This window comes from Suricata suricatta, chromosome 16 (genome assembly GCF_006229205.1).
Source record: "Suricata suricatta isolate VVHF042 chromosome 16, meerkat_22Aug2017_6uvM2_HiC, whole genome shotgun sequence".
NCBI classification, from domain to species: domain Eukaryota; kingdom Metazoa; phylum Chordata; class Mammalia; order Carnivora; family Herpestidae; genus Suricata; species Suricata suricatta.
In genome coordinates, this window is record NC_043715.1 from 47,957,965 (window position 1) to 47,984,587 (window position 26,623).

At 43.2% G+C, this 26,623-nt stretch overlaps 1 protein-coding gene and 1 long non-coding RNA gene across 3 annotated transcripts in view; both read right to left on the minus strand.

Annotated features, from left to right (window-relative positions):
• The window catches only part of ZNF112 (zinc finger protein 112), a 35,214-nt gene extending 16,477 nt beyond the window's left edge, over positions 1–18,737 (minus strand). The window contains exons 1-3 of one of the 2 annotated variants that reach the window (XM_029924938.1): positions 18,625–18,737; positions 7,302–7,349; positions 3,785–3,911 (exon numbers count right to left, since the gene is read on the minus strand). In XM_029924938.1, the coding sequence (XP_029780798.1) occupies positions 3,785–3,911; positions 7,302–7,316 (142 nt within the window). In that variant the 5' untranslated portion in view covers positions 7,317–7,349; positions 18,625–18,737. Of the gene's footprint in view, positions 1–3,784; positions 3,912–7,301; positions 7,350–18,624 lie in introns of those variants that run through there. The other variant, XM_029924939.1, reaches the window with a different exon arrangement.
• An 828-nt stretch (positions 18,738–19,565) lies between these two features.
• Positions 19,566–26,623, minus strand: part of LOC115280932 — an 8,731-nt gene continuing 1,673 nt past the window's right edge. The window contains exon 2 of the long non-coding RNA XR_003903999.1: positions 19,566–19,814. This is a non-coding gene — a long non-coding RNA (uncharacterized LOC115280932). The remainder of the gene's footprint in view (positions 19,815–26,623) is intronic.

Genomic DNA, 26,623 nt, shown 5'->3' on the forward strand with positions numbered 1-26,623 from the left:
AGGATCCCCGTTCATTCCTGCACCTCCCTCCCATTGTACTTAACGCTAAGGTGATACAGTTCTGTGCTGGGTTCCCTGCCTATTTCTGTAAGTTCTCTCTTTCTTTTCTCTCCAGTGTGGTTATGGCCTTAGTTTCAAATATAATTTAATTTTTCTTGCAGTTTTAGACTATCATACCTTTGCATTCTTAATTTTCTAACTTTCTTATTTAATTTTTATAAAATGTTGAACTGACATACTTTCAAGAGTGCAAACCAGACAGAAAGGCACACTCAGGTGAGTGTGACGCATTTCTTCTACACTCTTACCTGCCACACGCTATATGAAACTAACTTCAGGATTTTCTGATAAATCCTTCTTGGGTTCCTTCTTATAAAGACAAGCAGATATACATAGATTTCCTTATTTTCCTTTCATTTTTACACAAATTGTGATATACTATTAATGCTCTTTTGTACCTTACTATACTTATTTATTTGAGAGAGAGCACACCATGGAGGGACAGAGAGAGAAATCCCCAACGGGCTCTGCGATCAGTGCAGAGCCCGACATGGGGCGGGAACTCATGAACTGTGAGGTCATGACCTGAGCCGAAACCAAGAGTCAGACGCTTCACCGACTGAGCACCCAGGCGCCCCTGCACTTCGCTAGGGAAAATTCCTCGGGGCGAACTGCTGGGAAAACATTGCTGGGATAATTGTCAAATTCCCTTCCTTCAGGACTGTATCAGCTTGCGCTCCTTCTTTCAATGCAGAAGAGTGCTTTATTTCCTGCCGCTTTGCCCGAAAAAGCAGAGTGCTATTTGAATTTTTGCTGACCTCCGGGGTGTGAAACAGTATTTCAATATAGTTTTATTTAACATTTCTCTTATTTTTAATGACAGTGAATTATCTACTCATATGTATATATGCACTTACATGTATGTGGATGATTATATGCACGTGCGCGTGTGCACACACACGCACACACTCCTACCCGCTCGCTGTGTCCCGAGGCCAAGAAACAAAGCCCCCACAGTGTCAGTGACACTGGATGCTAGGTATCCAGACCTTGAGCTTAAATACCGTGCTCCAAGACACGCAGGACCCCAGGGCCGGGGCAAAGTGAGAGGGGACAGAGCACAGCACGCTAGGCCCTCAAGTAAACAAGTAAACAAGTACTCCAGAAGATGACGCGGGCGTTATTACAAACGTCCACATTTGGAGCAATCTTAGCACCCAAAAACTCACAGGAATATGACAAACCATTAAAAAAAAAAAGAATTTGCAAGTCCCTACAAATACATAAGTAAAAAGGCGCTGGGGTGGCTCAGTTGGTTGAGTGTCTGACTGCGGCTCAGGTCTCTATCTCACAGTTCGCGGGTTTGAGCCCTGCCTCGGGCTCTGTGCTGACAGCTCAGAATCTGGAGCCGGTTTCGGATTCTGTGTCTCCCTCTCTCTCTGCCCCTGCCCTGCTCACGCTCTGTTCCTCTCTCTCAAAAATAAATAAACATTTAAAAAAATTAGCACCACCTATGGGGACAGACTGTGTGCCTCTACGTGTGATATTCTCAAAAGGACTACCAACGCAGAGGCCCAGCCAGAATGGATCGCCCGAACCTAATTCGAGGAAGTCTCAGGAATATTCTATGAAAAATGGGGGAAAGGGAATATTAGCATCTTTCCAAAATGTCACTGTCATAAAAGACAAAAAAACTGTGTGGGAAAGTTCCAAATTAAAGAAGGCTAAAGACGCACAGCAGTTAGACCCGACTCAAGATTAGGCCTCGCTCTGGAGAGAGAAAAACTTGCTTTAAGGAATAGAAGTTGCTCTAGTGATAAAATTAGAGCACAAATGAAAGATGATACAAAAGTATTGTATCCAAGGGTGCCTGGGTGGCTCAGTTGGTTGAGCACCCAACTTCGGCTCAGGTCATGATCTCACGGCTCGTGGGTTCGAGCCCCGCACCAGGCTCTGTGCTGACAGCTCGGAGCCTGGAGCCTGCTTCGGATTCTGTGTCTCCCTCTCTCTCTGCCCCTCCCCCGCTCATGCTCGTGCGCTCTCTCTCTCTCTCTCTCTCTCTCTGTTTCAAAAATAAGTATAAACATTGAAAACAATGTTTTAATGAAAAAGTATTATATCTGCACTGGGAATACCTAAGAATATTCCTATTTCTACAAAATAGACTGTTTCGTGAAGAATTAACCATGCCCAAAGAGACGTCTGGCCTTTGTCCAGCTCTTGGGAAGTGATCTCTAAGTCCTGGGGACTTCCGGTCTGGTACGAGCGTCCTTGCCTGGAGGCCTTCAACCAGAAAATGGTTTCTGGTGGGGCCTGTGGGCCACCTGCTCTCACCTCGATTTCCAGAGGGGCTGGAAACTAAGGTCAGCCACGCAGGTGTCCGACCACGTCGCTGTGGCCGAACCGCAATAAAAGCTGGGCGCCGTGGCTTGTGTGAGCCTCCCCAGTGGGCGACACTCCATGCGCTGTGGCCCGCCGCCGCGGGGGAGGGCAGGCGCTGCGCAGGGCCCCTCCGGTAGAGAGGCTAGAAGCCGGAGCCCGAGAGCCCCTGGGCTCTGGCCCAGGTGCCTCTTCCGTGGCTGATTTTAACCTGTGTCCTTTCCATGCAACAAAGTGGAGCCGTGGGGTAACAGCTTTCAGGGCATCCTGAGAGCCCCTCTACTGAAGTTTTGAGGCCGAGGGTTATCGTCGGGACCCCTGAGCTTGCGAAAGGTGTTAGACTAAGGGTGGTCTTGAGGGACTCCCAAACTCTGCATTTACACTCAAGTATTTAGAGATAAAGGGCCATGATGTATGAAAATTACCCTCAAATAGTTCAGAAACTATACATATGCTTCCATACATACGCACAAATATATATGGAAAGAGAAAGGACATGCACATAAATTTAAAAAAATTAATGGGGTATAATGTTACTATAGATGAATCTAGGTAGAAGCTATAGGGGTGTTCCTGTTCTTTTACTTTATGGTGGCAAATGTTCTGTACGTTTGAAGTTATTTACAAAGACATTTTTTAAAATTTTGTTAATGTATATTTATTTAAAAATTTTTTTAATGTTTATGTATTATTTTTGAGAGACAGAGAGAGCATGAGCAGGGGAACGGCAGAGAGAGAGGGAGACACAGAACCTGAAGCAGGCTCCAGGTTCTGAGCTGTCAGCACAAAGCCGGTCGCAGGGCTCAAACTCATGAACCACGAGATCATGACCTGAGCCGAAGTTGGCCACTTAACTGACTAAGCCAACCAAGTTGCCCCAATGTTTATTTTTGAGAGAGAAAGAGTAAAAGCAGAGAGAGAGACACACACAGACTCTGAAGCAGGCTCCAGGCTCTGAGATGTCAGCACAGAGCCCAATGCAGGGCTCAAACTCACCAACTGTGAGATCATGACCTGAGCCAAAGTTGTAACCTGAACCAGCCAAGTGCCCCTACAGATATACTGTTAAAACAAAAACAAAAACCCTGATACAACATCAAGTTAATAAACAGTTACCATTACTGGCACCCTGGGGAGGGAGGGGGTAAATCAAAGCAGCTGAGGAACTCACTAAATTGATTTCACGACAAACAATGTTGCGGGACCACAATTTGCCCATTTACATAGTTCAAAGGATGGATTTTTGCCTAGACAGAAACATCCTGTCTGTGTTGCACAGGGATTATTAGGACTCGCATTTGGCCAAGCTCAGAGGATGGTTTCAAGGGTCCAAGAGCTTCAGACACCTGAGCACGTACAGACACCCGCGGGGGCTGGCATTCGGTCACTGCACGCCTGTGCTCACCCACAGAGAGCAGGTTCCGGAAGTTCTCCAGCATCACGTCTCGGTACAGCTCCCTCTGGGCGGGGTCCAGCAGCCCCAGCTCCTCCTCGCTGAAGACCACGGCCACGTCCTTGAACGTCACCGGCTCCTACAACACAAGCACACGCATACCATGTTTATGGGTCGGGGGGCAGCACGGAGTGCGTGTCGAGGATAGGAAGCTGTTCTAGAATCTGGGGGACCCAATCGAAGTAGCTGCCTTCTACACCACTCATTCCAGCCATCAGAAGGGCTAAGACAAGAACCCCTTGCACATTAAGTTGCTGCCAAACAAATAAATAGCTTCCGTTGTCAGCACTCCTGCAGGAAAGTCCCTGGGACTCTGTTGCATCATGGGGCTAGTAATATTTTATGTTTTGTTAAGGATGCCATTTGAATCCTGGGTCTCCCTCTCTGCCCCTCCCCCGCGCATGATCTCTCTCGCTCTCTCAAAAAAAATATTTAAAAAAATTTTTTAAATAAAATAATAACAAAAAAAAGAACACCATTTGCCCCAGAAAAGCTTTAGTTCCAACAGTGTGATGGAATCCCTTTTCTCTCTCTCTCTCACACACGCGCGTGCACACACACACACACCACTCACTTAATTTGCCAAACTTACAGGCTAGCAGTCACCCTTAATGATGAAGCGCACGGTCCACCCTCCGCGCCCCATCTGGAGTGTGCAGCGCTCATAACGGTGCGGGGTGGGCACGGCCTGACCGGATTCGCGCCGCAAGGCTCTGCCCCGGGCTAGTTGTGTGACCTAGGGGGAGTCCTTCATTCTCTCGCCTACGTGCCGATACCCACAGCACAGGGTACTGCCAACCAAACGAGTGGCTATAGGTAATGCGCTTCGGAACAGTGCCCGGCACACAGTCCCCAAGACACGTTCTCTGTTTTCACGGTGGCTCTTATGACCACCTTCCATCCCGCCACGGGCTGTATCATAAGTCAAGGAATTGATGGCCTGGGAGACAACGGACTGATCCTAAGGATGCATGCTGACATAGTTTCAGCTTATCTATTGTAAACAATGTTGCAAAAAAAATTCTTTCATATAGACCCTGGATCATCTCCTTAAAATAAATTCCAAAAGGTAGAAATGGTTAATGCGGAATGACGGCGTTCAGTGCTTTGAACGCATGATGACAGGTGTTTCCTCCAAAACGATTTTTCCAGCTTATTCCTCTTCCAAGCATGAATCCCTAAACCTCTATACCCTGGCCGACACTGGACATGAATACTTAAAAAAACAAACAACTCCAATCATCTTAGAGGTAAACATGGGAAGGAAAAATGAGCGACTTAGAAAAATGTTCACCGAGGCGGTCAGTAGGGAAGACCGTTCCTTTTTCATGGATTTGCTGGTCATCTCTATTTCTTGTTGTACTGGAAGTATTCATGTGCGGGACATGCAGTCCTTTTCTTCCACATACGCTGTAAATATTTTTCATTCTACTTTGCTGTCTTGTAACTTTTTACGGCAGAGAAGTTTAAACTTTTTGTATGCAGACCTGCTCCAGGCGGCCTCTGTTCTGGCTGGGGCTACAGAAATCACCACCCCAGGGCTTCAGTCTCTGCGTGAGGACTCTGGTTTGGTGTGGGTCTTGTTTTGTCTGGCCGGTCTCTCCTCCCAAACAGTGTGCCTGATACTCCTGATCCAGCAGGGAGAGGCTCCGGAGCGGCGAGGCACCTGTCTGCAGTCGGAACCTGAGCAGCACTTGAACGTCCACGACATCGTACCTCCATGGTACCCTGCACTCTCGGTCCCCTGAGAGCAGCCAGTAAAGTGACCGATGGAAAGTGCCTGCGTGTCCTGTGGTATGACTAACGTTGTTTCTACGTTAAGTACCTCTAGCGCTCTAGCAGAATAAGTTAATGTGTAAAGAATGAAACATACAAGGACACAGACACACACAAAGAAAGAGTCAGGTCTTAGGAAGAAAAAAAATCTAGCTCTTTGTGGATGAAAACATCTCACACATTTTTTTTCTTTTTTTTTTTTTGGCGATCAGCTTCAGTATGATCTTGTGAGAACCACCTTTTAGGTATGCTTTTCTTTTTTAATGTCTTTTTTTATTTATTATTTTTGAGAGACAGAGAAGACAGCACGAGCAGGGGAGGGTCAGAGAGAGAGGGAGATGCAGAATTGGAACCAGGCCCCAGGCTCTGAGCTGTCAGCACAGAGCCCGACGCGGGGCTCGGACCCACGAACCGTGAGATCTGACCTGAGCCGAAGTCAGACGCTTAAGTGACTGAACCACCCAGGCGCCCCTCGGTTTTCTTTTTATAAAGTACCTAAGGCATCAGTTAGGAAAAAAGATTTTTTTTCCAGTTTTGAGTCCCTACAACAGAAGGACAAAGTATATCAGAATTCTCTCAGAACTGCTTTTTCGTAAAGATTTTATGTAGTAAAACCGATAATTCTCAAGAACTTAACTTGTGAATGGGGAATAATTAAAAAGGGGTGGGGGCACAGCAGTTCACTGAGATAATGTTACATGACAAACATTAGGTGCAATAATTTTAAGTGAAAAAATTCAAAATTTTATCTATTATTGCATATGATAATGCATATAAAGTGACTGTGGAAAAATAAGTAATTTATAAACACGTGTGGGCTTTTTCGTCTTTAAAATTTCTTTCCTTTCTTTCTTTCCTCCTTCCTTCCTCCCTCCCTCCCTCCCTCCCTTCCTTCCTTCCTTTCTTTCTTTCTTCTTTTGTGGAGCGCCGGGTGCTCAGTCGGTTAAGTATCTGACTCTATTTCGGCGCAGGTCATGCTCTCACAGTCACAAGACTGAGCCCCACATCACATCGGGTTCCACGCTTAAGATTCTCTCTCCCTCTCTCTCTGTCCCTCCCCCACTCATGTTCTTATGCTCTCTCTCAAATAAATAAATAATTTTTTAAATTCTTTTTTTTAAGGATCTTATTTTTTAGTGATCTCCCTACCCAAGGTGGGGCTCAAACCCACAACCCCAAGATCAAGAGTTACACATTCCATTGGCTGAGCCGGTCAGGCGCCTCCCATGTTTAAAAATGTCTATTCTTGGGGTGCCTGGGTGGCTCAGTCAGTTAAGCATCCGACTTCGGCTCAGGTCATGATCTCATGCATGGTCTGTAGGTTCAAGCCCCGCGTCAGGCTCTGTGCTGACAACTCAGAGCCCAGAGCCTGTCTTCAGATTCTGTGTCACCCTCTCTCTCTGCCCCTCCCTTGCTCACGCTGTCTCTCTCTGTCTCTCAAAAATAAATTAAAAACATTTAAAAAAGACCATTACAAATGTCTATTCTCTTTCACGCTATTATTTGTGAAATAAAATGAAAATAAAACAAAAACTAAAAAGAAAAATTTTTTTAAAAGAAAGTGCATGGCACCGAAATGGTAGTAAACATCTGCGGTAGTTCTTTACTCCAGGCGAGGAAGAGAAATAAGGGTGTCCCTCTAACCGAGAAGTGAAATAACACGTTCAGTGACAGAAATAAAAATCCAGCTCACCTGGAACTTGATCATTTTCTCCTCCTTTTCCCAGGGAAAGGCAGACACCTGAGAAGACAAAACAGGGCACTAAGAAAGGAGCCGGGTGGAGAATGGGAAACAAGCTTTGTGCAGAACAGAAGGTGCCTCCTGGCCCGCAGATTCCGGCCGCCGTGAGGTTATGCCGGCAGGATGCCCGCACGTGTGGGGCCGTCTGCACAGTGACCCCCGCGCTCCCCATATACCCTTCTGCTCCTAAGGAACTCGCTCTGATCCTGCGAAATGTGGGAGAGGAGGGGCACTGGAATGTGCTGGTTAAACATGGACTCTGGGCACAAAATTCAGTTCCAAAACATGGCGCTGTTGTATGTTTGCTCTACGTTTGCTATATGCTGCTACTGCTACAGAATATACGTGTGTAATATAGAATACGTAACATAATACATACTGCATATATTATATACAACATATAACATATACAATACATAACACATATACAATATGTAATACATAACATACAACATATATATTATATACAATATATAACATACATGCTCTAGATTATATATAACAATATATGCGTCTATTTAGCCAGGGTTAATTAATTAACCTCTCTATGCTTCATCTCTGCAATCTAAAGCAGGAGGATCACAATGGAACCAACATTACCAGATTGCTATTAGGATTACACAGGAATAGCAGAAAACTATTGTCACTATACCAATTATGAGACAATCAGATGCTAATCTTGAAAACGTGTGTTGTAAGACATCTGGGTGGCAGAGATGGCTTACTTCATATTTACACACTGAGACCACCCTTCTGGAAAGTTTAATGGTTGATGGATATTTTAAAAATTTATTTAGATTTTATTATTCATCTTAAAGGTTTTTAAATCTTTTTTATTTTTACAGAGAGCAAGAGAGAGTGTGAGTGGGGGAAGGTCAGAGAGAGAGAGAGGGAGACACAATTTGAAGCAGGCTCCAGGCTCCAAACTGTCAGCAAAGAGCCCGACACAGGCTCGAACCCACGAACCGTAAGATCATGACCTGAGCCAAAATGAGCAGAAGTCAGATGCTTAACCAACTTAGCCACTCAGGTGCCCCTGGTTTTTACCATTCATACCGACGGACTACCACTGAATTTTTCTAATGGCTGAAAAAAAAATTTTTTAAAGACTATTATTTTATGGGGTGTCTGGGTGGGTGGCTCAGGTCATGATCTCACCACTTGTAAGTTCGAGCCCCACATCAGGCTCTGTGCTGACATCTCGGAGCCTGGAGCCTGCTTCTGATTCTGTGTCTCCCTCTCTCTGCCCCTCCCCTGCTCACACTCTGTCTCTTTCCCTCAAAAGTGAATAAACATTAAAATCAAATTTCATTAATTCACAAATTCTATCAAGGTATTACTAGAACACACCCATGCTCATTTGTTTAAAAAGTATGGTTTCTGCCTGCTTTCCGACCCCACAGAACTGGACGGTTGTGACTCAGACTCTATGTGCCACTCATTTCTCTGCACTAAGCACAATCCAAATCACTGTGACTCAGTTATAAATCACAAGCACTTCCAGGAGCACACGCATGGCTGTACCACAATATTTTAGTTATCATTACAAGCACATACTAATCACATCAAAACAAGAAGATAAAGGGGAGCCTGGGTGGCTCAGTCAGTAAAGTGTCCGACTTCGGCTCAGGGCATGATCTCACAGTTTGTGGGTTCGAGCCCCACGTCAGGCTCTGTGCCGACTACTAGCTCAGAGCCTGGAACCTGTCTTCAGATTCTGTGTCTCCCTCTCTCTCTGATCCTCCCCTGCTCATGCTGTCTCTCTCTGTCTCTCAAAAATAAATAAAAACCTTAAAAAAAAAAAGGCAAACCTGTAGGGTTCTAGTGGTTGCTGGTAGTTACAGACATGGTGAAGGATGATTATAAAGGGAAAACAGGAGACGAATTTTGGGGACTGACAGGACTGCTCTGCATCTGATGGTGATGGTGATTATATAAATCTATACTTGTATTGAAATTAATGAAATTGTACCCCCCCAAAAGATACTTAATCTTACTATATAAGAATTATTAAAAAAATTTTTCTTAATGTTTGTTTATTTTTGAGAGGGACAGAGACAGAACGTGAGGGGGGCAGGGGCAGAGAGAGAGGGAGACACAGACTCGGCAGCAGGCTCCAGGCTCTGAGCTGTCGGCCCAGAGCCCGACGCGGGGCTTGAACCCACGGACTGCGAGATCATGACCTGAGCCGAAGTCAGGTGCCCAACCCACTGAGCCACCCAGGCGCCCCAAAAGCCAGGAGTTTTAAAAGCCAGTGGGCTTGGTTGGGATAGAGTCCAGAAGGCTCCGGAAGAGAAGGCAGGCAAAGGACCAAGGGGAATACAGCATAAAAAGAGCAACCTAAAGAGCAGCTGGGGCACACAGTTGGGAGATTATTTGCTCTTCTCAGAGCCTGTCCCTGAGAAGCACCATTCACAGAGACACCTCCCCAGGAACAAAAGAGCTGGCTGGCACCATTTCCCTCCCCTGTCCCTCCCCGTAAACGCAGAGTCACCTGCAGAACGCAGCAGAGCACACACACTGGCTGCCTAAGCTGCTTACACCAAGCCCATCCTGCTGTGCTCCAGTGGAACCGCCTTTCTCGGTCATTCTTACCACAGTCTCAGCACAGCAGGCCCCTCCCCCAGAAGACCAACACAAACCCCTGCCCACACCACGTCTCCGACCAGAGAGTTTTAGAGGGCCTCAGTTCCAGTGCAGATGGTGAAGCGTCTCGTTTCACAAGCAGACCAGAGCACACCTACTGAAAACTCATCACATTCAGGCCAGGGATCAATCACTGCCCACAGTAGGCAAAGAGAGCCTCTGCAAGCAGTTGGCCTGAAGGACACAGCAACCAGAGCGCAACGGCCGAGTGCATGCAGCGCGCACTGTAGACATACCCTGAGGTGCCAGGCCCTGGAAAAGACAGGACTTCTTCTTCACGAGGCCATTATTTTCAGAAGCAAAGATGTTACTGGCTTTTCTAACACAGAGAAGCAGGCAGAGACTTACATAAAGTAAGAAGATAGAAGAATTTATCCCGAATGAAAGAAAAAGATAAGATCATGGGCAGAGATCCAAGTGAAACAGATACCACCAGCATACCTGATAGAGAATTTAAAGCAACAGTCACAAGAGTGCTCAGTGGACCTGAGAAAGAATGGAGACGTTAGTGAGACCCTTACCATAGTGATAAGAGTTAAAAAAGAATCAGAGATAACGAGTGCAATAAACAAGATTAGAAACACACTTGATGCAATGAACAACAGGCTGGAAGAAGTAGAAGAACTATTCAATGACCTAGAAGACAAGGAAATGGAAAACTATTAAAATGAAAGACAGAAAAGGAATTATGCAAAATAAAACTTAGGGAGCTCAGTGTTTATATCAAACATAATAAGATTCGTATTAATGGAGTCCCAGAAGAAGAGAGAGAAGGGAGCAGAAAATTTATTTGAAGAAATAATGCCTGAAACTTCCCTAATCTGAGAAAGGAAACAGACATCCAGATCCAGGAGGCACAGAGAACCCCATCAAAATCAACAAAAGCAGGCCAACACCAAGTCATGTTGCAATTAAATTTATAAAATACAGTGACAATGAAAAAAATCTTAAAGCAACAAGACAAAAGAAGTCAGTAACGTACAAGGGAAAACCCATAAAGCTAGCAGGAGATTTCTCAATAGAAACTGCAGGCCAGAGTGCATGGCATAATGTTTTCAAAATGCTCAATTCGAAAATTCTGCAGTCAAGAATACCCTATCCAGGAAGGCTATCATTCAGAAAAGAAGGAGAGAGAAAGAGTTTCCCAGACAAACCAAAGGAGTTCATGAGCGCTAAACCAGTCCTGCAAGAAATATTAAAGGGACTGAATGGAAAGGAGAAACCAGAAGTGACAGTATGAAGGAAGGAAAAACAAAAGCAGCAAAAATGAGTATTTTTGTAAAACATGTAATGCAATGTAAGTATGTAACAACAAAATCAAAGAACTCACACACACACACACACACACACACACACACAAGGATATAAAATATGATATCATGTACCTAAAATTTTGGGAGGAAAGGAGAAAAAAATAGGTTCATACTTAAATGACCATCAAGGTAATATAGACTGCTATACGCAGAAGAGGTTATATGCCAACCTAATAGTGACTACATTATCAAAAACCATGGATAAATATGCAAAGAGTAAATAGAAAGAAATCCAAATATATCACTAAGGAAAATGAGCAAAACATGAAAGAGAAAAAGACAAGAAAGGATCAGAGAAAACCTCTAGAAACAGCCATAAAACAAGTATAAGATGGCAATAAATACATCTGAATTTAAATGGACTAAATGCTCCAATCAAAAAACATAGGGTGCCAGAATGGGTGAAAAAAAGGACCCATCTATATGCTGTCTCCAAGAGATTCATTTTAAACCTAATGATATCTGTAGATTGAAAATGAGGGGATGGAGAAACATCTACAATGCAAATAGATGTCAAAAGAAGGCCAAGGTAGTAATATGTACATCAGACAAACCGACTTTAAACAAAGACTGTAACAAGAGACAAAGAAGGGCCCTATATACCAATAAAAGAGACAATCCACTAAGAAGATATAACAATTGTAAATATTTATGCCCCAACAAGGAGGCTCCCAAATATAAAAAACAATAACAGACATGAAGGAATTAATTGATGATAATACAATAGTTGTGGACTTCAACACCCCACTTACATCACTGCACAGATCATCTAAGTAAAAATCACCAAGGAAAACAATGGCTTTGACTGACACACTGGACCAGATGGACTTAATGGTTATTTTCAAAACACTCCATCTTAAAACAGAATACACAGTCTTTACAAGTGCACACAGAATGTTCTGACTAGATCACATATTAGGTCACAAATCAGCCCTCAACAAATACAAAAAGATTGAGATCATATCATGCATATTTTCTAACAACAACACTATGAAACTTCAAGTCAATCACAAGAAAAAACTCTGGAAAGACCACAAATACATACAGGCTAAATAACATGCTACAACACAATGAATGGGCCAACCAGGAAATAAAGAAGAAATTTTTTTAAAAATCCATGGAAACAAAGGAAAATGAAAACACAACAGTTCAAAACCTCTGAGATGCAGCACACGTGGTCACAAGGGGGGAGCATGTAGCAAGAGACCCACATCAAGAAGAAAGTGGGGAAAAGGCAAGAAAAATCTCAAAAGAACAACCTAACCTTACATCTAAAAGAGCTAGAAAAAGAACAACAAATGAAGCTAAAGTTAGCAGAAACAAATAATAAAGATTAAAACAGAAATAAATGATATAGAACCTTAAAAAAAACCACAATAGAACAAATCAATGAAACCAGGAGCTAGTTCCTTGAAAAAATAAATAACACTGATAAATCTTTAGCCAGACTTATCAAAAAGGAAAGGGAAAGGACCCAAATTAATATAATCACAAATGAGAAAGGAGATATATCAATCAACACGACAGAAATACAAACAATTATAAGAGAATCTGATGAAAAAGTACGTGTCAACAAACTAGACAACCTGGAAGAAATGGATAAATTCCTAGAAACATATAAACTATCAAAACTGAAACAGGAAGAAATAAAAACTTGAGGGGTGCCTGGGTGGCTCAGTCAGTTGAGTGTCTGCCTTTGGCTCAGGTCATGATCTCACGGTTCCTGAGTTCAAGCCCCACGTCGGCTTCTGTGCTGACAGCTAGCTCAAAGCCTGGAGACTGCTTCAGATTCTGTGTCTCCCTTTTTCTCTGACCCTCCCCTGCTCATGCTGTCTCTCTCTCTCTCTCAAAAATAAATAAAAAACAATTAAAAACTAAAAAAAAAACAGAAATAAAAACTTGAACAGACCAATAACCAGCAAAGAAATGGAATAAGTAATCAAAAATCTCCCAACAAACAAAAGTTCAGGGCCAGATGGCTTCACAGGGGAATTCTACCACACATTTAAAGAATAAGTAAAATCTCTTCTTTTCAAACTATTTCAAAAAATAAAAAAGGAAGGAAAACTTCCAAACTCATTCCATGAGGACAGCATTACCCTAATACCAAAACCAGACAAAGACTCCACTAAAAAAGAAAACTCTATCCCTGATGAACATGGATGTGAAAATTCTCAATAAAATACTAGCAAGTCAAATCCAATAGTACATTAAAAGAATTATTCACCATAATCAAGTGGAATTTATTCCTGGACACCAAGAGTGATTCAATAGTCACAAATCAATGGGATATACCACATTAATACAAGAAAAGATAAGAACCATATGATCCTTTCAATAGATGCAGAAAAAGCATTTGACAAAGTACAATATCCATTCTTGATAAAAACCCTCAATAAAGTAGGTTTAGAGGAAGACCTCAACATAATAAAGGGCATATGCAAAAAAAACCCATGGCAAATATCACCCTCAATGGGGAAAAACAGAGAGCTTTTCCTCTATGGTCTGGAACAAGGCAGGGATGTCCACCCTCACCATTGTTATTTAACATAGCTTTGGAAGTCCTAACCTCAACAATCAGACAACAAAAAGAAATAACAGGCATCCAAATCAGCAAGGAAGAAATCAAATTTTCACTATTTGCAGATGACATGATACTCTATATAGGAAATTCAAAAAGACGCCATCAAAAAACTGCTACAACTGATAAACAAGTTCAGTAAAGTCACAGGATTAAAAAAAAAAAAGGCACAAAAACAGACACATAGACCAATGGAATAAAATAGAGAACCCAGAACTGGGCCCACAAGTGTATGGCCAATTAATTTTTGACAAAGCAGGAAAGCGTATCCAATGGAAAAAAGACAGCCTCTTCAACAGGTGGTGTTGGGAGAGCTGGACAGCAACACGCAGAAGAATGAAACTAGACCACTTTCTTACACCATACACAAAAATAAGCTCAAAATGGATGAAGGACCTGAGTGGGAGACAGGAACCATCAAAACCCTCTAGGAGAAGGTAGGAAACAACCTCTTTGACCTCTAACCGCAGCAATTTCCTACTCGACACATCGACACATCCCCAAAGGCAAGGGAAATTAAAGCAAAAATGAACTATTGGGACCTCATCAAGATAAAAAGCTTCTGCACTGCAAAGGAAACAATCAAGAAAACTCATAGTCAACCAAAAGAATGGTAAAAGATAGTGGCAAATGACATATCAGATAAAGGGCTAGTATCCAAAATCTACAAGGAACTCACCAAACTCCACACCCGAAAAACAAATAACCCAGTGAGAAATGGGCAGAAGACATAAACAGACACTTCTCCAAAGAGGACATCCAGATGGCCTACAGGCACATGAAACGATGCTCAACATCACTCATCATTAGGGACACACAAATCAAAACCACACTGAGATACCACCTCACACAGGTCAGAGTGGCTAAAATGAACAAATCAAGAGACTATAGATGCTGGCGAGGGTGTGGAGAAACAGGCCCCCTCCTACACTGTTGGTGGGAATGTAAACTGGTGCAGCCGCTCTGGAAAAGTGTGGAGGTTCCTCAAAAAACTATCCATAGAACTCCCTTATGACCCAGTAATAGCCCTGCTAGGGATTTACCCAAGAGAGACAGAAATGCTGATGCATTGGAGCACATGTACCCCAATGTTCATAGCAGCAATGTCAACAATAGCCAAATCATGGAAAAAGCCTAAATGTCCATTACCTGATGAATGAATCAAGAAGAAGTGGTGTATATATATACAATGGAGTATTACATGGCAATGAGTAAAAATGAAATATGGCCATTTGTAGCAAAGTAAATGGACCTCAAGAGTGTCATGCTAAGCGAAATAAGTCAGGCAGAGAAGGACAGATACCATATGTTTGCACTCATAGGTCTAACAGGAGAACTGGAGAAACCTAATGGAGGACCAGGGGGAGGGGAAGGGGGAAAAAGAATTGGGGAGAGAGAGGGACGCAAAACCTGAGAGACTAATGAATACTGAAAACAAACCGAGGGTTGAAGGGGGAGGGGGAGGGGGGAAAGAGGTGGTGGTAATGGAGGAGGACACTTGTGGGGAAGAGCACTGGGTGTTATATGGAAACCAATTTGACAATAAACTATTTAAAAAAAACAGAATCTGCTGCATTCTACACACCAATAATGAAGGAGCAGAAAGAGAAATCAAGGAATCAGACTCATTTACAAGTGCACCAAAGTAATAAAATACCTAGGAATAAACATAACCGAAGAGGTGAAAGACCTGCACTCTGAAAGTTAGAAAAAACTGATAAAAGAAACTCATGGGGACACAAAGAAATGGAAAGACATTCCATGCTCATAGATTGGAAGAACAAATATTGTTAAAATGTCAATACTACCCTAAGTAATCTACACATTTAATGCAATCCCTATCAAAATACCACCAATATTTTACACAGAGCTAGAACAAACCATCCTAAAATATCTATGGAACCACAAAAGACACTGAACAGACAAAGCAACCTTGAAAACGCAAAGCAAAGCTGGAAACACCAGAATTTCAGACTTCAAGTTAAATTACAAAGCTGCAGTAATCAAAACGGTATGGTACTGGCACAAAAATAGACCCAAAGATCAATGGAACAGAATAGAAAACCCAGAAATGGACCCACAATTATATGATCCATTAATCTTTGGCAAAGCAGGAAAGCATATCCGATGGGGAAAAGACTGTCTTTTCAACAAAGGGTATTGGGGAAACTGGACAGCAGCATGCAAAAGAATCAAGCTGAACCACTTTCTTAGGTCATACACAAAAATAAATCCAAAATAGATGAAAGACCTAAATGTGAGACAGGAAAGCATCAAAATCCTAGATGAGAACACAGGAAGTAGCCTCTTTGGCACTGACTGTAGCAAGTGCAGTCTAGAGAAGTCTCCTAAGGTAAGGGAAACAAAAGCAAAAAATAAACTATTGGGATTACATCAAAATACAAAGCTTCCGCATAGCGAAGAAAACAATCAACAAACCTAAAAGGCAACCTATAGAATGGCAGAAGATATTTGCAAATTACATATCTGCTAAAGGGTTAATATCCAAAATAAACGAGGAACTTCCACAAATCAACACCCAAAAACAAATAATCCAGTTAAGAAATGGACATGAGCATACATGTCCCCGAATAAGGCATTCAGATGGCAACAGGCACATGGAAAGATGCTCAACATCACTCATCATCAGGGAAATGCAAATCAATACCACAATGAGATACCACCTCACACCTGTCACAATGGCTAAAATCAACGGGAGAAGAAACAACAATTGTTGGTGAGGATACAGAGAAAAGGGAACCTTCTTAGACTGTTGGCGGGAATACAGACTGGTGCATCCACTGTGGAAAATGTACGGAGGTTCCTCAAAAAGTTACAAGTAGAACTACCCTAGGATCCAGCAATTGCCCTACTAGGTATTTACCCAAAGGATATAAAAATCCTGATTTGAAGGGATACACACACCCCGATGTTTACAGTAGCATTATCTACAATAGCCAAATTATGGAAACAGCCCAAGTGCCCCTCGACTGATGACTGGATAAGGAAGATGTGGTATAGGTATATACAATGGAATATTATTCAACCATAAAAAAATAAAATCTTACCATTTGCAACAGCACGGACAGAGTTTGAGAATTATCTATGTGATGTAAATTAGAGAAAGACAAGTACCGTATTATTTCACTCCTCTGTGGAGTTTAAGAAACAAAACAAAGAGCAAAGGAAAAGAGAGGCAAACCAAGAAACAGACTCTCAACTATAGAGAACTGGAGGTTACTAGAAAGGATGCAGTGGAGGGATGGGTGAAATAGGAGACGGGATTAAGGAGGACACTTGTTTTTTTTAAACTCTTCCTTCCTCCCTCCCTCCCTTTCTTTCAGGTGGCGGCGGGGGGCAGGAGGAGAGGAGCAGAGAGAGAATATGGAGCAGGCTTCAAGCTCAAGGCAGAACCCAGGGGAGCAGGCTTAATCCCAGAACCCTGGGATCATGACCTGAGCCAAAACCAAGAGTCAGACGCTCAACTGACTGAACCACCAAGGCGCCCCAGGAAGTAAGTGTTTAATCACTATATTGCACACCTGAAACGAATATTACACGGTGTTAACTGGAATTTAAATAAAAAATTTTAAAGTAAATATAGGGGCGCCTGGGTGGCTCAGTCGGTTAAGCATCCAACTTCGGCTCAGGTCATGATCTCACAGTTCGTGGGTTCGAGCCCCGCGTCGGGCTCTGTGCTGGCCGCTCAGGGCCTGGAGCCTGTCTTCAGATCCTGTGATTCCTTCTCTGTCTCTGATCCTCCCCTGCTCACACTCTCTCTCTCTCAAAAATAAATAAAAAACATTTAAAAAATAAATAAAAAAGTAAATATAATCTTTCTTATCTGTGCCCAAGTACTCCCCATCCCTTCCTGTATTTATTCAACAAAAGTCAGGGCACTTTCGCAGTAGAAGAATTTGCAGATGAGTAAAGGAAGCATCCCCGCCCCCCCCCGCCCCCCCGGAGGTGACAAAAGAGGAAAGAAAGAGGCAAAGTCCTACTCAGGTGAGGCTCTGCTTCCGGGAGCCAAAGCGTCATTCCCCCCTCCCAGCAGCCTTTTTCACGAAGTCCAGGCTGGGGAAGGAAAGGAGGCTGCGAGAAATCACAACTGCCTCACAACCTTCGGGAATAACCCCTACAACAACCTAAATTTAGATTTAAAAAACAATCAGGAATCTGGGGTGCCGCTTTCGCTGTCTTCAGGGATCCGAGAAGGGCCAGGGACACTGGCACAGGCGCTCTGACCCCATTCCAGGTCCACAGACGCTTTCAAGGAACTGAGAAATGAGAAAGCACTGCGAACGAGAGATTTTTTTTTTTAACCGCCCGCCAGGTTCTAAGTCCTTCTCTTCTACATCCTCCCTTTCGCGAAATAACTCTATTGGGTAGCCGCTAGTATCAATTTAAAGAGGAAACAGAGGCAGAGACCCACAGAAACTCTCCGAATATTCTAGGGCTGGGATGCGGCAGCATTGGCTGGTGGTCGGGGAAAGGTCGGGGAGGCGCTGAGCCAGCAGACCCTCACTCCCGGCGGGGTGGGAGGCGGGCCCGGCCGGAGCCGGGATGCACCCACCGCCCCGCAATCCACAGAGCTCATTCAAAGGGAACACCAACCCCGCCCTCGGCCGCAGGCGGATTCTCTTCCCGGGATGGAGAGCCTGGGCGCCGCGGGCCGACGCGCTGGGAAGCCAGGTCAGTGCGACCGCGGGGAGGGCCCCGGGGGAGGAGGGCTCACCTTTCGCCGAGGAATGAAGGCCGCGGCCTCGCGTACCTGGAGCGGAAGCGACTCTGCCTACAGAGACCTCCTGGACTACGCGTCCCAGAATTGCTGGCGGGAGCAGGGACGCAGCCTGGGCCTCCTGCGACGGAAGTTATCCAGCCTCGCTGTGTTCCGGGACTACACTTCCCAGAATTCCCAGGGAACCTCGTCGCTTTCCTAGGGCGGAGAGGTCGGCCGTCCGCGGGAGGCTGGATTGTATTTCACTGCCCCGCGGGTCGGAGCGAAATCTGTAACCCCGAAACGCTGCCAAATGTACAGAACCCCTTGATGTGCATCTGTTTTATCTCCAGCCAGTCACGCAAGCGTGGCATCTTTCGGATGCGTAATGCGTCTGCCCTTGGGGGTCTTGTGGACTGCAAATCCCGGAGTCTCCTGCGGAGGGGTCTTCCCTCAAGGCTCTCCTCTCTTTGGGATAGTCAGTCAGTACGAATTAATTCTATACTGTTAGTGGAGCTTGACCGCCCACTCCCCCGTCGTTTTCTTGAAAAAATTTTTCCTTCCAAACGTGACAACTAAAAACAAACAAACAAACAAACAAAAAAACCTCAATCTAGCTATTCTAAAAAGCTACCTCCTAGAGACTAGTGAACTGGAGAAAGAGGGGAGGGGAGGGGATTATGGAAAGGAAGCGATGGCGTGGGGGTGGGGGGAGCAGAATGCAGATACTAAAAGGCAATTGTGCTGACCTACACTGAGTTCCGAATTTGGCGAAAACAATCTCAACCTTTGACCGGATTGCCTTTTTATTCTCTATGGGCATGCATGCATCTAGAACTGACAGTGCTACATACCCTGAAGTATTCATCCTAAGATCCACAAGAATGGTGGTGGATGCCAAGAATCCACAAGAAATAGATGCACCCATTGGTCAGGCCATAAAGCAGAAGCAACAAATGTTTTCCACATTCCCCTGGTTTTAATTGCTGATTACTAAACGTGAGTCATAAGGCAAATGGAAGGAACTCCACTGATTGACACAAAACATTGGAAACCTTTATAAAATCTTGAAATCGTTTTCTTCTTTAAGCTTCTAGTATCACATCACTGATCTTTTCCCTGCTCTAGATATAAAAACTTTTAGTTGTCTTATGGAGGATGTGATTCAGGGAGGACGAGGGATGAAATAACGACTTAGTCCAGAAAATCTGCAAAGAGAAAAAAGAAAAGAAAAACTTTAATTGCCCAATTTTCTCCTGAGGAAGAAATATATTATCATTTTCCTTTATGCTGGTATATCAATTGTAGTCCATGCTATGTCACTTGAGCCTCTTGTAATCTAGAACAGCTCCCCTTCTGTTTCGTGTGCCCTTGACCTCCTGAAATAAGTAGCTCAGTTGGCATGTAGGATTGCCCACATTCTGGATTTGTCTAATGGCTCTTGTGGCATGGAGTGTCCTGAAATGCCAATATTTCCTGTAAAGTCTAAGATTAGGCCTCGATTTTCGGCAATAATAAATACACTGTGGTGCTGAAAATAGCTGAACAAGGTCCAATACAAAGTCCAACTGAAACTGTCTCAAATGCTGGGCAAGTACTCTCACTGAGGAGTGAAAGAAAAATGACAGGACCAGTGTAGACGCAAAATGAAGAAACATTTTACAATCTCTGTAAATAAGAAAGAGTTTTATTTAAGCCCAAATTAGGACAGCTGCCCGGAAAACACACTCTTCACAGGGAAGAACGTTTTCTGGAGAATGAAGGGTTTTCAAAGATTACACATACACACACACACACACACACACACACACACACTCTTTATAAAACTCAAAAGGGTATAGATTAACATATATCCACGAATCACAAGTTTTAACATCCAGGGATGTAGGGAGAAGGAGCACCGCTGGCTATCTTATGGACAACACGGTTTTCCTTTGAGCGACTCATTTACAGAACAGGTGCGCAGTGTATGCTGGGTGGGCCATAAATCAGGCTTTTGGTTTAAACAAAGTTTATGTACAATCATTCTGACTTAGATAGAAATCTAAAATGGCTTCTTATATCTCAGGCGTTATAGAGGTGTTTTTTTTTTTTCCTCATCACATCCATTATGTGAAAATGGTCAGTGGTTCAAAAGGAGCAGAACTGATTTAAGAAATCATGCAGGGTACCAAATTAACAACACAGGAAACCACAGGTGTCGGTGAGGATGAGAAAAAAGTGGAACCCTCTTACGACGTGGGTGAGAATGCAAACTGGTGCAGCCACTCCGGAAACAGCATGGAGTTTCCTTAAAAAGTCAGAAATAGAACTACCCTCTAATCCAGCAATTGCACTACTAGGTATTTACCTAAAGGACACAAAAATACCGATTCAAAGGGATACATGCACCCCAGTGTTTATAGCAGCACTATCAACAATAGCCAAGTTATGGAAAGAGCTCAAATGCCCATCAACTGCTGAGTGGATAAAGCAGTTATGGTGTATGTCCGCAACGGACTAGTAGTTACTCAACCAGCAAAAAGAGTGAAACCTTGCCATTTGCAATAGCATAGATGGAGCTAGAGTGTATTTTGCTAAGCGAAATAAGTCAGCCAAAGACAAAAACTATATGATTTCACTCATGTGGAATTTAAGAAACAAAACAGATAAGCATGAGGGGGGGGGGAAGAGAAAGGCAAATCATACAACAGATTCTTAACTACAGAGAAGAAACTGCTGGCTACTGGAGGGGAGGTAGATGGGGAAGGGGTTAAATGGGTGATGGGTATTAAGGACGGTACTTGTGATGAGCACTGGGTGTTGTATGTAAGTGATTAATCACTAAACCCTACACCTGAAGCTAATATTACAGTTAACTGGCATTTAAATAAAAACTTAGAAGATTAAACAAAGAAATAATACCATGTGATTCTTAATTTAACAACCCCTCCCAAAAGGCAATGTTTTTAAAAATACTTAATAGTCTGGGGCGCCTGGGTGGCTCAGTCAGTTAAGTGTCTGACATCAGCTCAGGTCATGATCTCACAATCCATGGGTTGGAGCCCTGCATCAGGCTCTGTACTGATAGCTCAAAGTCTGAAGCCTGCTTCACATTCTGTGTCTCCCTCTCTCTTTGCCCCTCCCCTGCTCACTCTCTGTCTCTCTCTCTCTCTCTCTCTCTCTCAAAATAAAATAAAGACATAAAACAATTAAAAATACTTAATAGTTTGTATATTGAGGAGGATCAATCTGATAACAGGTGAGTTTTTGGATAAAATGTCAGGGAAATTTTAAAATGCAGTAGACAAAGAGTGTTTTCATACACTTCCACTCCCTGTAATAATAAAACAAGCCATTTGAATAAGCATCTAGCAGATGATGGGTAGACACATTTTTAAAGCTGTTGAGAGGCCTCGAAAGACAAAATAATGGAGAGTTAGTGGGCTAACATTCAGAAAAAATAGTCACCCGTGGTGCCTTTTCTTGTGGGGTGACAGCTGAAAAGCCTGGAAGGTTTGCAGCATTTATGATACCCATTGGAGGGTAAGGAGAGTAAGAGATTCTGGCAAAAACTCCAAAATACACATCTTTTCAAGCACACATAAAAGATTTACAAAAAGGGATCACATGATGGGCCATAAAGGAATAGCAACGAATTTCACAATACTGAGATAATACTGAATGAGCTCTCTGAATGTAATGAACTTCAGCCAGAACTCAATAACAAAAAGATGATTTAAAAATTCCGAGTCTGCATCTAATGCAGCTCAGCTCCCAAACCACCCTTCTTTACCTGTTTTATGGGGCTGATATGGAAAATCTGCAGCCTGTCTTTCTGCTTTGCCATCTGGCTCTATGTTAGGCTCTGCCGACAGGAGACTGCAAGGCTGGAAAAGGAAGAGATTTGCTACTCCCTTTGGGCTTCCGGGAGCAGCGCCGCTTCCTGGGAGCAGCTGCTCAGCCTGATTTGCACTTTTTCCAACACCTGACAACCGGTTCATCGTGGCTCCTCACGGATACTATCACACAGCTTCTCACACCCTGCTCCTCAGATGTCTAGGTCCCAGAACTGCAGCACTTTTTCTCCGACTGAGCTCCGGAACCAGAGCCAGCGGGACACTACTCCCCCCTTGGAGGTCTGAATTTCAAGATATCAGGACCTTCCTCCAGGCTTGTCTGTTTTAATAATCCCGCTTCTTCACTTTGTTACCCCAGACCCGGGGGTCACTGCGGACTGCTGTACTTGTTAACGGGAGCACGCCTTAGGTCCTCCGTTCGCACTTCCAGTAATCTACACGTCAACTCCCCACATATACTAATTCTCTCTTCTCAGATAACTGGTATGGCCTCTGTCTTTTCCGTGGACTCTGAATTATATACGATGTTTGGAAATAAACCAAACCCATATGGATCAAAGAAATATATTTGAAGCCAAAATACAGTTTAACTGAATGACAATAAGAATACTTCCTATCAAAGCTCGCAGGCTGCATCCAATACTTAATTATTTTTCATGTTTTATATTTATTTTTTGAGAGACAGGGCAAGCAGGGGAGGATCAGAGAGAGGGAGACACAGAATCCGAAGCAGGCTCCAGGCTCCGAGCTGTCAGCACAGAGCCCGACGTGGGGCTCGAACCCACAAACCGTGGAACCATGACCTGAGCCGAAGTCGGACGTTCAACCGACTGAGTCACCCAGGCGCCCGCAGTCTTTATTAGAGTGGAAAATGGCAGGCCTATCTCATCATCATAAATACACATGTAAAAATGCTATGCCAGAACTTATTTAACGGTTTATAAAAAGATAACACATCAGGACCTAGCAGACTTACCAGAAATGCAAAAGACAGAGAGGTCGATAAATTTATCATCTATTCATGATTAGAAAATTTAGGAAACTGGCAATAAATTACAGCAAACATGGAAAGCAATGTGAAGGGTTGAAAACTTTTGCTAGGCGATTGGGAATAAGATAATGATGCTCAATTTAACCACTTCCAAGAAACATTGCTTTTGCCCCTTTATTCTTTTTTTAATTTTTTTAAATGTTTTTTTATTTATTTTTGAGAGACAGAGAGAGAGCACGCGAGCAGGGGAGGGTCAGAGAGAGAGGGAGACACAGAACCGGAAGCAGGCTCCAGGCTCTGAGCTGTCAGCACAGAGCCCCACGCGGGCCTCAAACCCACGAATGTGAGATCTGACCTGAGCCAAAGCCGGACGCTTAACCGACTGAGCCACCCAGGTGCCCCTGTCCCTTTATTCTTCAATCTTGCCAGCTTGTCTGATTAATTTTAGCAATTTATATGTAGATCCTTTGGATTTTCTATGCACGAGCACATGTTGACTTCAGGCTTGCAACAAATGTGGCACTGCAGAGCTGTGGTAATAAGGCATTCTATACATGGTGCTGAGTTACATTGGGTATTGGGGGCGAAGGAGAATGATCTCTACCTCAAGCAATAAGCAAAAATCTCATGCTGCTGGACTACAGAGGTAAATCTGAAGTATTCCTTTTTTTTAACTTTTAAAAATTAAAAAAAAATTTGAGATCTAGAGAGAAAAAGAGAGAGAGAGAGAGAGAGAGAGAGAGAGAGAGAGAGAGGGCACAAGTGGGGGAAGGCAGAGAGAGACAGAGACAGAATCTGAAGCAGAAGCAGGTTCCAGGCTCTCAGCTGTCAGCACAGAGCCTGACATGGGACTCGAACTCATGGACTGTGAGATCTTGACCTGAACCGAAGTCAAACGCTTAACCGACTGAGCCACCCAGGTGCCCCCATTAGTTTTTTTAAACAGTAAAGTCCATTGTAACATCACCTGCCGGTGAAGATTTCTTAATTCAAATGATAAGCAAATCTGCATCAATTAGATGTTTGTGTCACTTAGAACAACGGTGATCACACAGAATATTCAAATATTTCAAGTGTATAATAGAACTAAATTTTAGAAAAGTGGGGGATGGGAAGGAAGTGAGTACTTTAAGATTACGATTCACATACTTGGTATCAGAATAACCCAAAGAGCTAAGAAAGAAGAGAGATCCAGTCTCCTTAAACTATTATAGGGTTTGGATTTTTTTATACGTCTACCAAATTTCCCATGTAATTCTAACACGTAATTTTGAAAATTACTGCCTTAAAAACATTACCATCTTCTCTGTTTCCTAATATACCTGATTGAATTTCCCACACAATACAATTATACTGTGTAACATAGAAGGCATCGAGGGTGTGCTAGGAACTATTCCAACCACTTTTCATATAATTTCATTTAATCTTCATGACCACTTTATGTGAGAGGCACTGATATTATGCCTGATGTACAGGCTAGGAAACTAAGCATCTCCTTCCAGCTAATGGAAACAGAGTATCGCCTAAAACCACAAGCCACTGAATCGTGTTTCTGAGGTTTAACCCTGGTGCAGCCACTTACTGGTTCTGTGATTTTAGTCCAGACAAAATTGATCTCTCTGCGCCTACTATGACCCATCTGTAAAATGAGAATAATTACAGGGTTGTTATGAGAAAGAAATAAGTTAATACATGAACATTGGAAAGACTGAGTCCCTCAGGGAGTTCCAGGAAATACTGGCTGTTATCAGCCCCACCATAATCACCGTGGGAAGAGAACTCATGTATAAGCACCCATTCATTTCTAGGGAGGTTTGTTTTACACCATCAAAGTACAAACAATAATTACATTCAGTGTTTGAAGTCACTGAAAAAGTTGGTGATGCTACAGTCCACCAATAGTACAGGAGATAAAGGAATCTCCCTAGACTGTTTCTATTCTGTTTTGCTTCCTAATTCCCCCTTTGTAAGCCTCTGATGCTAGCAGCTCCACTGGGCGCCTCTGCAGATCTAGGGCTGCTCTGGGCACACAAACAAGAATAAAATAGTTTCTGCAAAAGAAGAATCTGCAAGGACACCTGGGTGGCCCCATCAGTGGAGCACCTGACTCTTGATTTTGGCTCCGGTCATGGGCTCATGGTTCGTGAGATGGAAGGAACCCCATGTCAGGCTGCGCACTGACAGCAGAGAGCCTGCTTGGGATTCTGTCTCCTCCTCTCTCTCTCTCTCTCTCTCTCTCTCTGTCCCTCCCCTGCTCTCTCCCTCTCTCTCTCAAAATAAATGAATGAAACCTTAAAAAGAAGAATCTGCAGCTTAGAGGGAGAGCCAGAGAAGAAACCAAGAGTGACTAGAGAGAAGCATGTCCATCTCCAGGGAAAACAAAACTTAATACGGTCCTTCCCCAAACCACAACTCGATTGCACCAACACTTTTGAGTTATACTGATTCTATGAAATTAGGTTAAAATACTCAACCAAAAAAAATGGAAGAATGGGGAGGTTAGATGCAATAAGATTGGCAAATATTGAAAAGGATGAAAGCTCAGTGATGGGTCTATGGGGATAAGTTATCCCATTTTAAGTGAATTTGGCCACATCGTGATTTTAAAAGAAAAGGAAAAGAAAGGGGAAAAAGACCTATGACAGCTCTTTCAAAAAAGGCATATTAATAAACATAAAACCTACTGAAAAAATAAATTAAGATGTTAAAGCTGTTATCTGGACACCCTGGGGTTACGAATAATTCAAAGTTTTCCTCATGCTTTATATGCTCTTAATTATCCACAATACGCAGCCGCTATCTCAATAATCAAAGTATCGACTAAGTATTACTTGAAATAAAATACACACAATGGAAGATGCCTTACAAAAGTTTGTTAAAAACACAACAGTTATTAACAGAGCCTTCATGGTCTTACACAAACCATTGCTTTCACACCTGATAACAAGCAGATTACGAAATGATGCCGGGGTCAGAATAGCTTGGCTCAATTCCCAGCTCAGCTTCTTAGTAGTTGGATGGCCTCAAGTAGGTAACTTTTGCTCGGTGGCTCACTTTTACCTCCTTTTTGTTAGTGTTTTTTTAATTTTTTTTCCATTATATTTTATTGTCAAGTTGTTTTCCATACAACACCCAGTGCTCTTCCCCTTAAGTGCCCTCCACCATCACCACCACCTCTCTTCCCCCC